Raw genomic sequence first — 15727 nt, forward strand, 5'->3', positions numbered from 1 at the left:
GTATTTCTTAGATCTGAATTACAAAGACAGCCTCCAAGATGAATTTCAGTTCCTCATCACATGGTTAGCTTCCTTGCAGTTTTCCCATGGATATCAATGCCATGGAACTTAAAGAGGATGTTCTTCATTCAAGCAACATTCACTAACCATTTCTGCACAGTGACATATGTGAAGTCACAGCTTCTGGTTGCAGTGTGTAAGTGCCTCGGAACATGCATGGAACATTCCAGAAATCTTCCCTGGTAGATACATGGGAGCAGACAATACATCCTCGTCTTGAGAGAAAAACAGAAGGCCCAAGAGGCTGTCATTGGGCAAAGTTGCATGGCAATTTAGTGTTTGCCTCTCAGTAACAGTAGAAATGGCAAAACAGGGGCAATTTCCATTATGCTGCACCACTGAAATCATTATTTCAGATCAAGGTTTTAAAAAAATGCTTTACCAGAAATATCTCAAAAGCTTAAAACCACTGTACAATACAAAGAATTTGAGTAGGAGTAGATAGATATGAGTTTAGTACGCCCATCCTGTCAAACCAGAGTGAGGCAGGGATTTTTGGTTGCAGGGTACTAAAACCACTCCAAACTGTCTTAGCCACAAAAGGGAGAACTTAGAAATTCATATCACCAGACAGAAGGGAGAAATAGGGCAGGGGAATTCCAACCAGACTCAACTCTAGTAGAATCATCTCCATCTTTGTTTCTAAAATGAAGGCATCCATGAGGAAATGGAAGTCCCCATTTTTATTATCAAGACTGTGACAGATGGCTGATCTATATATATAAAGAGCCAGGGGCCATCGCAACCGAATGAATGACCAAACGGACAACCAAACAGGCTGAGTGGGGCAACAAGGCCGGCAAGGGGGGCAGTGAGGGGCGACCAGGCTGGCAGAGGGGGGGCAGTGAGGGGTTACTAGGCTGGCAGAGGGGGGCAGTGAGGGGCGACTAGGCCAGCAGTGGGGGGCAGTTAGAGGTGACCAGGTTGGCAGGGGTATGCAGTTAAGGGCGACCAGGCTGGCAGAGGGGGGCAGTTGGGGGCAACCAGGCCGGCAGATGGGGGCTGTTTGGGGCAACCAGGCTGGCTAGGGGGGGCTGTAAGGGGCCACCAGGCCGGCAGATGGGGGCTGTTTGGGGCAACCAGGCTGGCGGGAGGGGGGCATTTGGGGGCAACTAGGCTGGCAGACAGAGGCGGTTGGGGTGATCAGGCTGGCAGGGGGACCAGTAGGGGCGATCAGGCAGGCAGGCAGGTGAGCAGTTAAGAGTTAGCAGTCCTGGATTGTGAGAGGGATGTCCAAGTGCCAGTTTAGGCCCAATCCTGGGGATGTCCAGTCAGACATCTCCTGGGGGGTCCCGGATTGAAGAGGGTGCAAGCTGGGCTGAGGGGATCGCCTCCCATGCATGAATTTCATGCACTGGGCCTCCAGTGAAATAATAAAATCCCCTGTAGCTTTTCAGCAACATTTGTATTTTCTTGAAAAGGTATTTGTTTCTGAAGTATAATGGAGGTAATGTCAGTAAGCAAGGGAGCTGTTACAGGTCATTAGCCAAATCACCTTCAATCTTTATTGCCTTATAAATACAATTTAGATTCCCATAAATAAGAATTTGTGTGATACCTAATCTCCAAATAGATGCTTAAGGATAAGCAGATTCTTCCCTTTATATAGTACTGTTCCTACAAGCTGAAGGACTCCAAGCCTCTTGTGTATGAGAAAGGCAACCATGGGAGAAAGCATAGCAGAAAGAGTATTATTTCTTACAGGACTCGGTCACACACTAATTCAAGTTCCCTGGCTTATGGAGTTTTTAAAAAAAACCTCTCCCTAGACCTGGCTGGTGATGCAGTTGGTTGGAGTATTGTTTCATACACGGAAAGATTGTGGGGGCTCTATTCCTGGTCAGGGCACATACCTAGGTTACAGGTTCAATCCCTGGTCAGGGTGCTTACTGGTGATAGCCAATTGATATTTCTCTCTCATATTGATGTTCTTCCCCTGCCCTTCTCACAAATCAATAAGCATATCCTCAGGTGAGGATTAAAGAAAAAACCTCCTCCCAAACAGCATATCCAATAGCCTTTAAACAAAGTTTTACTAGGGCAGATATGCAGAACTGTAACTAAGAGGGAAGAGCATTGCCTACTCTGAGCACATTCTCTGCAAGTGGATTTTCAACTATTTAAAAATAGTTAACAGTTTGTAATGGTTTTTAAGAGTAGGATGATAGAGCATAAGAGGGAGCAGCATAAAAGGAAAGGCATGAGACTGAGAAAAGGAGTCAAGGATGGAACCCTTCTCTGTGTTGGCTCCCTACCAGACAATGCAGGGCCTGAGGTTAAATTCCTTTTCTGCCTCTGACAACATTGGCACCAGGGCAAGGGCATCTGAGGAAGAGCCACAGGCAGGACAGAGGTCTGACCTTGGCATCAGCTATCTGGGGGACCTCAGGGCGATCAGTTAACTCCACCGGGTGCTGGGTTTCTTGTCTGTAAAGTGATGAGGTTGATCAGTCTCCCCTGGCACCAAATTTGGTGAAGACTACTGTTCCATCAAATGGAGCCAAATAATATTTTTCCATCAAAAAATAAATGAATCTTTCAGTGCACAGACGGCTCACAGGTAAAGCAATTTTGAAAGCCACACTCTCTTAGGCCAATAGGAATCACATTCATTTTTCCTCCAGTCTGGTTAGAACTAGAAAAAAAAATGGAGACAGCCACATTTGGCACGAATGAGTTCACATTTCTTTGACAGGGGCTTTTCATGCCCCCTATGACGGGTCCTAGCGGCCTTGACACTCACCTCCAACCCTTCTTATCCCTCACAGGGCCAAGATCTTTATCTCTCTTTTCTCAATGTCCTCTTTGGAACTCATCTGATGAACTGAGAAGTCACACTAAAGCAGAGGTTCCCAGATATGTTACCCACAAACTGCCTTTATACTGTCTCCTATCTTTGTACTCCCTGTATAATTCTTTATGTAATGTTTTCTACTCAACAGATAGACAGTTTTTACTTCCAACTTGAGCCTCAATAGAAACCATGCACTTAATGTATTATGTCTGTTTACTTCTAATTCATCTTAAAACATAGCTATTAAAATCATTTGTCCACCTGTGAATCACCTACAACCACTTCTCGTGCCCTGTGGTGTGCATTTTACACCTAGGAGATGCTTTATTAGAGTATGAATGACAAATGTCTTTTTCCAGGGGTATTAGATCCAATGAAAATCCCTGACACCTTTTAAGCTACCTGCTATTTGCTCACAACAATGTGTATTTCAGAGGTGTCAGGGGATGGATAACAAACGTAAGAAAACATTTTACAGGACATTAATCATAAACCAAAAGAATGGGAAGGTCCCTTAATTGCAACTGGAGACATTTTGGAGGCCGGGAGCTTTTCTCCACGTCCCTGAAATAATCATATAGTAACAGCCGTGGTAATAACAAGAGTGACAGCGCTTACTGCATGTTGACTATGTGCTGGGGTTCCGAGAGCTGGCGATTTTCCTTTCTCTTGTATTCCTGCCTGCACCACTGGCTGCCACACCACACAGAGGACCTGGGAGACCTTTTTCATGCGTGCCCCTATTTCATCTCAAAAAACAAACAGCACCGGGGAGAAATAGCCAAACCAAACTCCATGCACCGTGTCTCTCAGGCTTCAGCACAAAACCCCATTTCATGCTTCAAAGCCTTGACTATGACACGGCGCTCAGGATGCCAAGCAGGGCGGGAGCCAAGCCCCAGAGGAGTGCCCGCCACGCACTGTGAGGCTAAATGGGCCCTGCAGGGCAGCCTGGCCACTTCCTGCAGGTACGGAGCTGCTGTCTGGCTCCTCTGCTTTCTCAGACAAGCAAGCAGAGAGGGGGAAATGTGAGCTATATACCTGGCCCATGAGGCTCACTGTGTCTTCCAGGATGATGGGCAGCTCTCAGTTCCTGCTGGAGAACAACTTGCTGACAAACCCGGGTTCAAAGGCTGGCTCCACCAGTTACTGAATTTTATTATTCTGAACCAGTGGCTTAACCTCTCTGAGCTTTCATTTCCTCATCTGTCACTGAGAGATGCAAGAGTCTACTTCTGAGGGGCTCTTGCTGATTCTGGTGGGATGACTGCAAAGCACTTGGCCCCATGCTTGGTGCATAGTGTGCTAGTCTCCTATCGCTGCCATAACTCATCATCAAAGACATAGTGACTTCAAACAGCTACTTAGTATCTCCCAGTTTGCATGGGTCAGATGTCCAGGCACAGTGTGGCTCAACGAGGTTTGCTAGCCAGGGTCTTACGAGGCCAGAATCGAAATGTTGGCTGCATTGAGATATTATTTGGAGGCTCTGGGAGAGAATCTGCTCCCAAGTTAATTTGGGTGGCTGGCAGAATTCACTTCCTTCTGACCAGATTCTGAGGTCCCCATTTTCTTGCTGGCTGTCAGCTGCGGCCACTTTCTGCTCCTAGAAGGCACACCCACTCCTTCTCCTGAGCCTCTCTCCATTCAGAAACCAGCAATGCCACATAGTCCTTCTCAGTCTCCCCTTCTCTGCCTTTCTCTTCTGGGCCCATCTGAATAATCCAGAACTTTAATGACACCTGCAAATTCCATTTGCCATGAAACATACGATATTTATAGAGTGTAACACCAGGGGAAAGGTCATGGGGGCCAAAATTCAGCCTACCATAATCATTCTATAGTAATTATTGTTCAAAAGTCAGCCCTACAAAGGAGCACAATTTATGTACTCCAACTGCCTATAATGCATAGAGATTAAAAAACATAATAATAATCCCTCACTTTGATATTTACAGTAGCTTCCGAATAGCAGAGGTATCATTATTATTCCCATTTTACAGACGTTAGACTGTATTAGCAGGGTTTAACATTTGGGGAGTTAAAAAGATTCCAGGGAGTGATGAAAAAGACATAGATTACTTTCCTCAGTGGGGATTTATGGCAGGAAACATTGGAGCTATAAATAGTTGCCTCCTTGGGGGCACACAAGGCTACCCTGGGTCTCTGTATTCCCAAGACTGAGAGGCACAGCAGTGATCATCATAGAAGCCAGGTCTCTTAGTCATGGCTCTCCTGGTACAAGCAATGGAAAGCCTCATGACACAACAGAAACTAAAAAGGAAAAATATGTTTTAAGACTTAATAGGATTCTCACATAACCCGTAACCAAGGACTGATACAAGGAACAAGCAAGCCTGAGAAAAATCCATGCAACACTCCTGCATGCTCACTCATCTTTGTGGACCTGCTTCATTCTCTACTCTTAGCAAATCTGACATTTTGCCCAACCCCAAACCCACCTTTCCCGCAAATCCAGAGTTTATCTGCCCAAAGTTTAAGGGACCAACTTGACCAAGGCTTCCTAGCTGGAATTCTAAATTCAAGGGGTGTAGTTTAAGTCTGTTATCCATGTGTTCTAATCATTTATAATCAAGGAAGCAAAATCATGCAGGATGGATGTGATTGTCAGGCCCAAATGTGTGTGTGTGTGTGTGTGTGTGTGAATGTATAGAGCAGAGGACAACACTCAGAGAAGCAGCAACCATGGGGTAGACACTGCCCAGGGGTTTGCTCAGCATTCTTCATGATAGAGCCAGAACTCAAAGGATCCTCTCTCTCTCTCTCTCTCTCTCTCTCTCTCTCTCTCTCTCTCTCTCTCCATATATATTTGCTGAGCAATCACACTTCCTGCAGGTGAGGATCTATTTACATTTGACTGCCATCATCCATCTAATCAGGCCAGAGACTAGTGCTGAAGAGCTGTTAGGTGACAGGTAAGTCCACATATGGCTGTTGGCTTGTTGGCTTGCACCCCTGCTCAGTCACTTGTGACTCAGGTAGCAGGACTGGTTTCCTTTAGGATACATAGTATGGACCCCTGAGATTATACTCTAAACACCTCCTTCAGGCTCTTTCCTCAGAAGAGGGCAAAGGCATAGCAGCATCTTAAAGCTTGATAGATTGCCCACAAATAGAGCTAGCTCTTAATTCCAGGTGCTGGGACTCCAAATCCTTTACTCTTCCAATTCACTCTCTTAGAAAAGTTACTGAAATTCAAGGAAACATTTCACAACCACATGCTCCATTTACAGCAAATAATGGCATCAAAGGATGTCAGAGGAGAGAAGACTTGCTTAAGTAACATCTGGCACATAAAAAACAGTGGTCAGGCCCCTTGACATCCTTACACTCCGACGTGGGGTCTGCAGCTCAACAAGGCTGTGAAGATGATTTTTCTGAGCACTGGTGATTTCAAGAAGGTAAATCTTTGGTAGAGTACTTGAGATTGTAAGTGTCATCATCGTTGCCATCATAAGCCACCTTTCAGATGACCAACTACAATAGCAATAATAGCTTGTCTTCACTGAACATTTGTTAGTGTCAGGTTCTCTTCTAATTTATGTAAATACTAGAGTCCCGGTGCATGAATTCATGCACCAGTGGGGTCCCTCGGCTTGGCCTGTGGGATTGGGCCGAAACCTGCTCTCCAACATCCTCTGAGGGGTCCCGGGTTGCGAGAGGGCGCAGGCCAGACCAAGGGACCCCACCGGTGTACAATTGGGGCCAGGGAAGGATGCAGGAGGTTGGCTAGCCAGGGAGGGACTGCAGGAGGGCTCCAGGGCACATCCAGCTCTGCCCCCTGGTGGTCAGTGCACATCATAGCGACTGGTCGACCAGTCGACTGTCTGTCGCCTGGTGGTCAGTGCACATCATAGCGAGCGGTTGAGTGGCCTTAGCATATCATTAGCATATTACACTTTGATTGGTTGAACGGATGACCAGACCGGACACTTAGCATATTAGGCTTTTATTATATAGGATATATGTGGATGTATGTACTATTTTGAGTAGGTAAAGCATGTATATATAAAAATAAATACATTAATTTAAAAGTATACTTCCTCTGATCCCAATCCCATGATCCCTTCCCAAAGGCCAACTATGTTAACAGTTTCTTGGGTTTCCTTCCAGCAATAATGTTTGTATCAACAACCATAGGTCAATAACCCACTAGCCCCAGTGGCAGAATAATATTCATGCATTTCTTCACCAGTCTGTTCTACTCAAAGGTAAATTGAGAATATACTTTATGACAAAGAGCAAATAAGTAAATACTTTTTTAAAATAAGTTCTCTGATATGGTTTCACCTGCTCCACCGACTAATCTTTTACTGGGTTGTCCATTGATTGAAACTTGTGCAGACAAACACATTCATTTATATCCTGAGGAGCTCCACCATTCTGTCTAATTGCTATTCACATCCCACTGCCTTTCACATTACCTGCAACACCAAATTTTTTTCAGGAAAATAATAGGCTACAGTAACCTCAAGCAAGTAATAAAAAGCATTGATCCTTATTGGTTTAGTTCCTGAAGATACATGCAATCATGTTACCAAATGGGAACAGGAAACAAGTGGGAAAATAAATGTTCTGCCGATGTGGGTTTAATTAGTATATAGATGTCTTTAAAAAACCAAAAACAACTTGAGAACAACAACAAAAAAGTTGTCTACTGGTCAAATTAGAAGTAGTGATAAAATAAAGAAATACTGGTAAATGTTAAAGAAATTGCACATTTGTAGAACACAGTTTAGAAGACTTATTTGAGTAAATGAATTATCTTTCTCTAATTCCAGCCCTCAAGTATCAAATAAAGTAGTATCTATAGCAAATCAGAATATCTCCAAGGAATATCTTCTAAACCAGAAAGAATATCTCACAACAAGAAAGTTTGGGTATAAAAAAAGTTGTCCTCGCAATTATTAAAAATAGCAAATGGAAATGCTCCCAGGTCTGATAAGCTCACTGCTGCATTTGTGGTAATGACAGCTTGTCATCAAGGAAACAACTAAGGGAGATGCAAAAAAATTATAATGATAAGGTTTTTGCTCTGCTCTGAATTAACTTGCCCTCAGTTTTGAAATCAACTGCTAATGATAACCACTCAAAGAGCCATCAGTACAATTTATTCTATGGAAATTATTCTGCTGCCCAGATTGCTTAAAGTAAATAAGTAAAAAAATAAGTAAATAAAAAGAGCATGAAATTTGTCTTGATATGACTGCAGGGCTTCTGATAGCTAGCTAGCATCGCTTATCAAATGAAAGACAGATCTATTTATCTCCAAGTGTTTTTTTTTCTTGGAACAATTCCTTTCCAAAAATAATTATAAAGCAATTACTTACCAGTTCTCACTTTATTGGTTACTACTTTAACTCAAAGAATAGCAATTACTACATAATTACAGTATATGGTTATTTGGACAGTCTTAACTGCGTCTGACCAACGATAAATTATACAGTCAGTGTAGCTCTAATTATGTATTCTATAGAGCATAAATATGTAATGATTGTGTAGTTACATATTAGTAAGTCCCTCTTTATTCTTCAGAGCCCCGTACAATAAAATGCCATCTGATCAACCTCCATGTGGTAACCTCTGGAGCTGTTCTGCTTGGCTGGTGACAGAGTGCATTCCACACTTCCCATCACTTCTCAATCTCACCCAGGTTCAGTCACAGAGCAGAGAGAAAATAAAAATTGAGAAGCAAAAATGTGTTTCTAGCCTTCCTTTTTAGGATGTGTACTTTTTGATGGTAACTCGGCAGCAGTGGCTTAGATTCAAGAATTGCAGGTGCAGAGGCTTGGAAGCGCCACCGCCTCACCTACACAGAATCACTGCACACAGAAGTCTGGATCCAAAAACAGAAAAGAGGCTTGAACTTGATTTTGGACCATAAATTTGTTGTTTATGATCTGAGGATATTATTTTGGTTCCAAAAGTGACTATAGGGAATCAGGTATCTGAGGAAAAAGAGTTTCGAGATGCAAGCCTCTAAGGAATTTTTAAAAATTTCCCCTTATAGAACTAGATTTTACAAAAGTCTGCATTGCAAAAAGTAAGTTTGTCACCACCAAACAAAAGCCCATCAAACTGAATTACACCTGGGCTGCTCTCTGAGAGGTGTCACACTGAGGGACAGACGCTGACATTCACAGGTGAGGTGAGGATGAATGAGAGTAGACAACTGAGCAACATGCCCTCTGCCACACACCTTCGCCAGAGGCCATGTTCTCTGAAAACTCACTCCTGTGCAGTTTGCCCCGATGTCCTTGGAGCAGAGTTTGTGCTGACTTGTCAAGTGTTCATCTCTTGGAGAAGAGCCTGTCACAGGAGCAGGAAGAGACAAGGGCAGAGAACACATCTGCCGAGGTACATAGACAGCTGAAGCCACTAATACTGGGGCGATGAGATAAATCAGATAAGGCATTGGTCCTAGTCTCTGGCCTTGAGGTCTGGATTCAGGTTAGTACACAATAAACATTTTTAAAATGAATAAGTAAGTAAATGAGTGACTAGGCCCTATAGAAGTTTTTAGTCAAGGAGCAATGTAACTCAAAGAATGAAAGGAATTAAGAAAGGAGAGACTTCGCAATAAATTATTACAAAGTACCAATCTTTTCACATACACCACCTCCTTCAATCTTTGCGGTGGGTATTATTATTCTCATTTAACTAATAAGGTTCTGAGGCTGGGACTAAGGAAGTCCCTTTCCCGATATCACACACTTAGTAACTGGCAGGGCTGAGATTTGTACTCAAGTTTGCCAGACAGACATTAATACCCCATGCTCATTCAACTAGGATGCCCATATCCAAAAACACCTGCTAGTACTGTTAATAAATACTAGTGGCAGGTACTGTACATATGTCATTTTATTCAAGCCTTATTGATTAATCCTATTAAAAATCAGTGATAATTCTATTATCAATCTTAATCCACAGAAGAGGAAACTGTGCCTTGACCAACATGATAAAGTAGCTCCTAAAGATGGGATCAAACCCTGATCAAACAGCAAAGCCTGTGCCCTAAGTCACCTCCCTCGGCCACTCTCATACCAGAAATCCAAAGGGAAGAGGTCATTTCCTGCCCAATAAGGGCTTCTAATCTAGGGGCAGAGCCCTGTATTCCCACAGGAACGCATTCCTAAATTACATTCAGTGGTAAATGAGCACATTCTCCTCTGCTGGTCTGGATCACCTTTCTTTCCCCCGCTGCTGTGCTTTCACCTCACACTCCCATAGCAGCCTGCATATGGACTTGTCCTCGTTCCCTAAGGGGCCCTGATTCTTCTGAGGTCTAAAAGGGAAATTCTTATTTCTGTACCCCCGGGGCCATGTACAAGACATGGGTAGGAGCAGGTGCTCAACCACCTTGGAAAGATGAATGATTAAATGAATAAATGAATGAGTGAATGGATATGGAATTCTAGAAAGGGCTTTAGAGAAAATTTATTCCAACTACTTCATACTACAGAATTCAATTCTTGGATTCAGAAAAAAATGTTAATTGATTTGCCCAGAAGCAATTTCTAGATAAATATGTAACACATAGGCACACACACACAAATACCAGCCTCATAATGAAAGCAAAATATATAAAATGTGCCTCTTTGGAAGCAAGCTTTATGCATATTTTAAATTTATTACAGGATTTTTTTAGCTATATAGGCCAGAGATTGTGATGAGAACACACCCTAATTTGGCAAGTGTTTTGTATCCATAATGAGATTTCTAAATGTTATCTGTTTTAGTATAGAAATATGAGTAAAATATTTAACGTAATTATGACACTTGTCATATAGTCTTTCCTCCTCTAGCCCCCAAAAGGATTACATAGCCTGAGGTGGTAGTCAGCAGTAAAGGGGATCTAAATACCTGTGTATTTTTCATGCTCGGATTTTTTTTAAACTTGGAGTCTATGCCTCAGCAATAATTCCTGAAATCATGGGAGACTTGAAATGGACACAATCCATCTGACTGGTGATCTTATAACTTACCATCCAACCCAGAACTAGACACATTTGAGAGTGAAAGGGGACGTTATCAATAATTAGGTCTGGCAGGTCCCAAGCATCTCAGGACAGATGGCTGCCCTACTCACATGGACACATTTACAGAGCAATGCTAACTAAGTTTTCAGTAAAGGCGAGAGGCCTGGTGGGGGAAAACTCAGTGGGGAAACATTCTTGGTATGGGAAATGTCAGGGACAGAGTTTTGACATGTAACCTTTGAGAGACTTGAGCATCTGACGGAGATCATAAACCTTCCTTAGACAATATACACACAAAATTCTGCACAACATTTTTGGAGGGTTCATAAGTTCCTGGAACCCCATCCATGGACTCCAGGGCTATTGAATAAGACCCCCCAGATTAAGAGCCCTGGTTCTACAGCGGGATTACTCAACCCTGGCACTAATGACATTTTGTGCTGAACAAAACTTTGTCATTGGGAGCTACCCTTTGCAATGTAGGACATTTAGCAACATCCCAGCCTCTACAAACTAGATGCTAGGAGCACCTCAGCACCAGTTATGACAATCAAAAATGTCTCCAGGCATTGACAAATGTCCCCTTGGAGGCAACACTGTCCCCTGTTGAGATTACTATGCTAGAAGTAGGAACATGAACATCTCACATAAGGAATAAGTAGACATAACTTCATAGTATACAATACACAGCAAACTAGAGTTTAATAAAAAGTGAAGCCCTGCAGTATAAAAACTGCAAAACTGCCCCCTTTGAATCTGTCTACATTCTTACTTCACCACAGATGTGACCATTCTCTCCACAAAAAGAGAGCTAACCACACTGACTTGGGGGATCTGGCTCCACAGAAGAGTTCCTGGGCCCCGCACCCCATGCCACCGTCTGACAGGTGTTGAGCGGAAATGCTTCTGCAGAAAACATTCTGAAGTGTTTATAATGAGGAGAACTTGTAACCTAAATCAGGAGAAACATTCTGGAGGCTGTTCCGTTTATAAACAATTCCACAGACACAGGGAATAGTACGCACCTGGAGAAGTGTAGCTTCCAATTGAGTATTTATTAGACACACTCTGCCTCCTCAGCATATTCTTCTCATTTGGAAAATGAGGAAATGGACATATGATTTCAAAGATCCTTTTAGCCATAAAGTTGTGTGATTCTATTAAGATGTGTGTGATATAGATATAGGTACAGGTATATATACAGGTATAGATACACACACACACACACACACACACACCCCTTTTTCTGAACTTTCTGAGTCTCAGTTTCCTCTACATACTAAGGGCAGACAAGTACACAGCAAGTTCTAAAAGTAGGTCTTCAGATGACCAACTGGCAAGCTGGCAAACTGCCTAAAATACCCCTGAGGAATTGGTTAATAGGGCTAATAGGGGAGAGGGGAGGAGCTTGGTGTGTCATTTGCCCCAGGGTTCCACATTTACAAAGAGCCTCAAATGTTAACAACTTGTGCTATTATCAATTGAGATTATTTGCATTTACATCTATATATCACACACACACACAGAATCACAAAATTTTGAACATGCTAAAATGGTGCACTAAAGTAAACATATTAAAAATCATACCTTTGGTCCTCCTACTGTGGCATTTCTCCAATTTCAATGTACCAGGATATTAAAAAAGTAGAAGCATCTTAAACTCCTCACCACCTCTGTGTCTCCACTTATTATGAAATTATATTCCTGTGCCCAATGCTATAGGTTCTATCTCAGTAGGTCTGGGTGGAGCCTGAGACACTGCATTTTAACAAGCACCCTGGGGGGTTCTGAACAGGTGTCTTGAGAGCACACTTTCACAAACAGGACTTTAGCTAAGGAGAGAAGAAAGAAAAATATATCTTTCCCAGGATATTAGACAAAGGGGAATATAGAGAATTGTGGGTGACTTGGAAAGTGAAAGCCAAAAACATTTTCCTTCGCTTCCTTCTCAGCTAACACATTCATGCTTAGTCTTTAAGGCCCAGCTCCAATGCCACCTCCTTGTAAAATCCTTTAGGCAATCTGCTGTTCCATCAGTTATTGCAGCATCCACTGAGCTGTGCGCTTCCCAAGAGACAGAGTATACCTTAGTTATAATTTGTTTATTCAATGTCTGATACCAGACATATTCAATAAATGTGATGGGTACAGTATTTTATTTTATCATTTCCTTCTCTGTTACAGTTTTGTTGGGAAGCATGAGACTTGGTTGGAAAGTTTGTAAGAAGGACATTCTGATAAAAGGGCAGTGTGTGGAAGGCTGCCTTCCCTGTTTATCAGAATTCTAACTTAAGGGAGACTTAGGGGAGTGCTGAAGGTGGCACCCCTAATTATTCCTTGACCTTTCCAAACAAGTCTGTGCATGTTCAGACCCCCAGGTGTTTACTGGAATCCTTATGCTTAATTCCTAGATGCCCTTGCCTAGAGGATAATGTAAATACATGTGTCCTCCCAAGAGTACTCACCCTATTGATTGTATCTAAAGATAAAAACTGCAATAAAAGGCTAACGAGGCAGGCAATAAAGGCAGCCTGGCTCCTTCAGCTGGACTGTCCCTTAGCCCTTTCCCCCACAGTGAAACTGTGTCAGAGTAATCTGTTCATCTGTCATTCAGGAGCTGCTGGTCAGCCCCAGCACAATTTGTCCCAGAAGATTCCAAATTTCAAGAAAGGCCATTGACTCTGAGCCTACATCATCTAAGATGACATTCTGGAGCAAACCTGAGATGAGAGGGAATTGCCAGCACGGTCAGGTGAGGAGTCACAGAAGTGGGCATGAATTTAAGATGCTTCTACTTTTTTAATATCCTAGTACATTGAAATTGAAGAAATGGCACAGGTATATCTCTGGAGACCTTCTATAAGAGCTCTAATCCCTTCATGAGGTTCTACCGTTATAACTTAATCACCTTTTGAAGGGCCCACATACTAATACCTTTGAGAGTTAGGATTTCCGCATATGAATTTTGTAAGCACACATTCAAACCACAGCACTTACATATTTCATTGAGTAAGACTGTAATCAATTCTAGCATGTTAAATAATGTGGGAATTATACAAATATAAGACATTTTCCCTGCCCAATAGTTGCAATCTTCTTGTGAAAAGGACACTCACATCTGAAATAAGAGCACCATAAACAGAGAAGAGAATTTAATTTTGTTCTACGGGCTCCCGAGAGGGAGGTCAACAAGGGCTACAATTTCTCCTTTCAATGTCTCAGAAGCTACAGAGATATTTCTCCCAAATGGGCTGACCTTACTCAACTTAAGCTGATTTATAAAAATAGATGAGATTTTAATAAAGAGAACAAAACAGGAAGGGCATTCTAGGCAAGGGGAATTGCTACAGAAAAAAGAAAAAAAAATGAAGCCAGAAAGCAACATGGCATGTTCCTAATACATACCTGAGACAGGCCTGAACAAATCTGGGGTCAAAGAAAAGAAGAGACAGAGTAGAGGATGGTTACAAAGAACCAGTTGTCAGAAACTATCGGAAGATGATGGGTTAAAAAAGATAGGAGGACACATTGATTTAAGAACCTTAAGTGGATGTTGGATTGCATCATCAACTACTATTTTATGGGAACAAACCAAGGCCCACAGAGGGTGAGAGACACACCATGTCAAGCAGGTCTTCTTGCTAAGCCATCATGTCACTACCTGTCTCTTCCCAATGGGTGCCCTTCCTCTGGAATATTCACACTTCCTAACATAAAATTTAAGTTTGAGATTTGATACCCCTCAAATGCAAATGGCCATCTTCTGTATATTCCTTCTATAAGCTTCTGAAATTAATAGTGAGAACATGAATTTTAAAAACATAAACATATTTTTCCTTTTTGATGTAGTTTATATTTTATTTTGCTCTGCAAATTTAAGGCCTTATGAACAGCAGGTAACTGGAGAACTAGGTCTCAAGAAACATGTTCCACATTCCTGCCATCTGAAAGTGGACATCAATCGATAGCATGGATAGAGGGCAGGCCACAGACATGGCAGAAGGTTTGTTTTCTAGATGTGTGGCATTGGGCAATTCACCTAATCTCTATAAATTATGTTCCCTCAACTATAAACTTCAGGTGATAAAATCACCTACATCCTGGCAGTTTTGTAGGAACCAAATAGGACAAGGCATGTAAAGTACTTAATAAAGCCCCTAGAATATGTTGAGTTCTCAGTAAATGTTAGCTATTAATAGTCACAATATCTTCAAATACATAGTGCTTTAAAAGGAAATCTGAAAGTTATACCTTGGAGTGGCAGAATATGTACTGATTTGTAAATCTTAAATGAAATTTACTTATCAATTCACTTGGCTTTCTGGTTTGCACGTGCAGTTTATTTTTATATTAACCAATAGATAGACTGAACATATGCTTCAGACCCAGAAAAGCAGAAATCCCCATAAAAGACATCATTCTGTTTCAATGAGAGTATTCTGAATTTTGCGATCATAATATCCAGAACTAAGATAATTTAATTTCAACATGCATTAAAGCTTTGTGTTTTACAGGTTATTACTGTTTTTATGTGGGATTACATATGGCAGGAAATTTGTGCTGAGTTTAAAGGCTTCAAGGGTCTTACCTGGCCATATGTGGGTACACTCCAGGGGTAATATACACCTGAAGGTGTATGCAAATCTTGGATGCTTGAAAAGAGCCATAGCTATAATGAGATTCTCAGAGGAGTCCATGATAATAAAAGCTTAAGAACTGCCCTAACCAGTTTGACTCACCGGATAGAGCATCAGCCTGGGGACTGAAGGGTCCCAGGTTTTATTCTGGTCAAGGGCATGTACCTTGGTTGTGGGCACATCCTCAGTAGGGGGTGTTCAGGAGGCAGCTGATCGATGTTTCTCTCTCATCGATG

General features: G+C 42.2%; 1 protein-coding gene across 2 annotated transcripts in view; it reads right to left on the reverse strand.

The window, feature by feature from the left end:
• Positions 1-15727, reverse strand: part of KCTD16 (potassium channel tetramerization domain containing 16) — a 232877-nt gene that overhangs the window by 63878 nt on the left and 153272 nt on the right. Inside the window, exon 4 of one of the 2 annotated variants that reach the window (XM_023751993.1) lies at positions 2945-2965. The exons of the other annotated variant lie outside the window; for it this stretch is intronic. Coding sequence (XP_023607761.1) covers positions 2945-2965 — 21 coding nt within the window. The remainder of the gene's footprint in view (positions 1-2944; positions 2966-15727) is intronic. 2 annotated transcript variants of the gene reach the window in all.

Source organism: Myotis lucifugus, unplaced genomic scaffold, assembly GCF_000147115.1.
Source record: "Myotis lucifugus unplaced genomic scaffold, Myoluc2.0 scaffold_28, whole genome shotgun sequence".
In the NCBI taxonomy this organism is placed as follows: Eukaryota; Metazoa; Chordata; class Mammalia; order Chiroptera; family Vespertilionidae; genus Myotis; species Myotis lucifugus.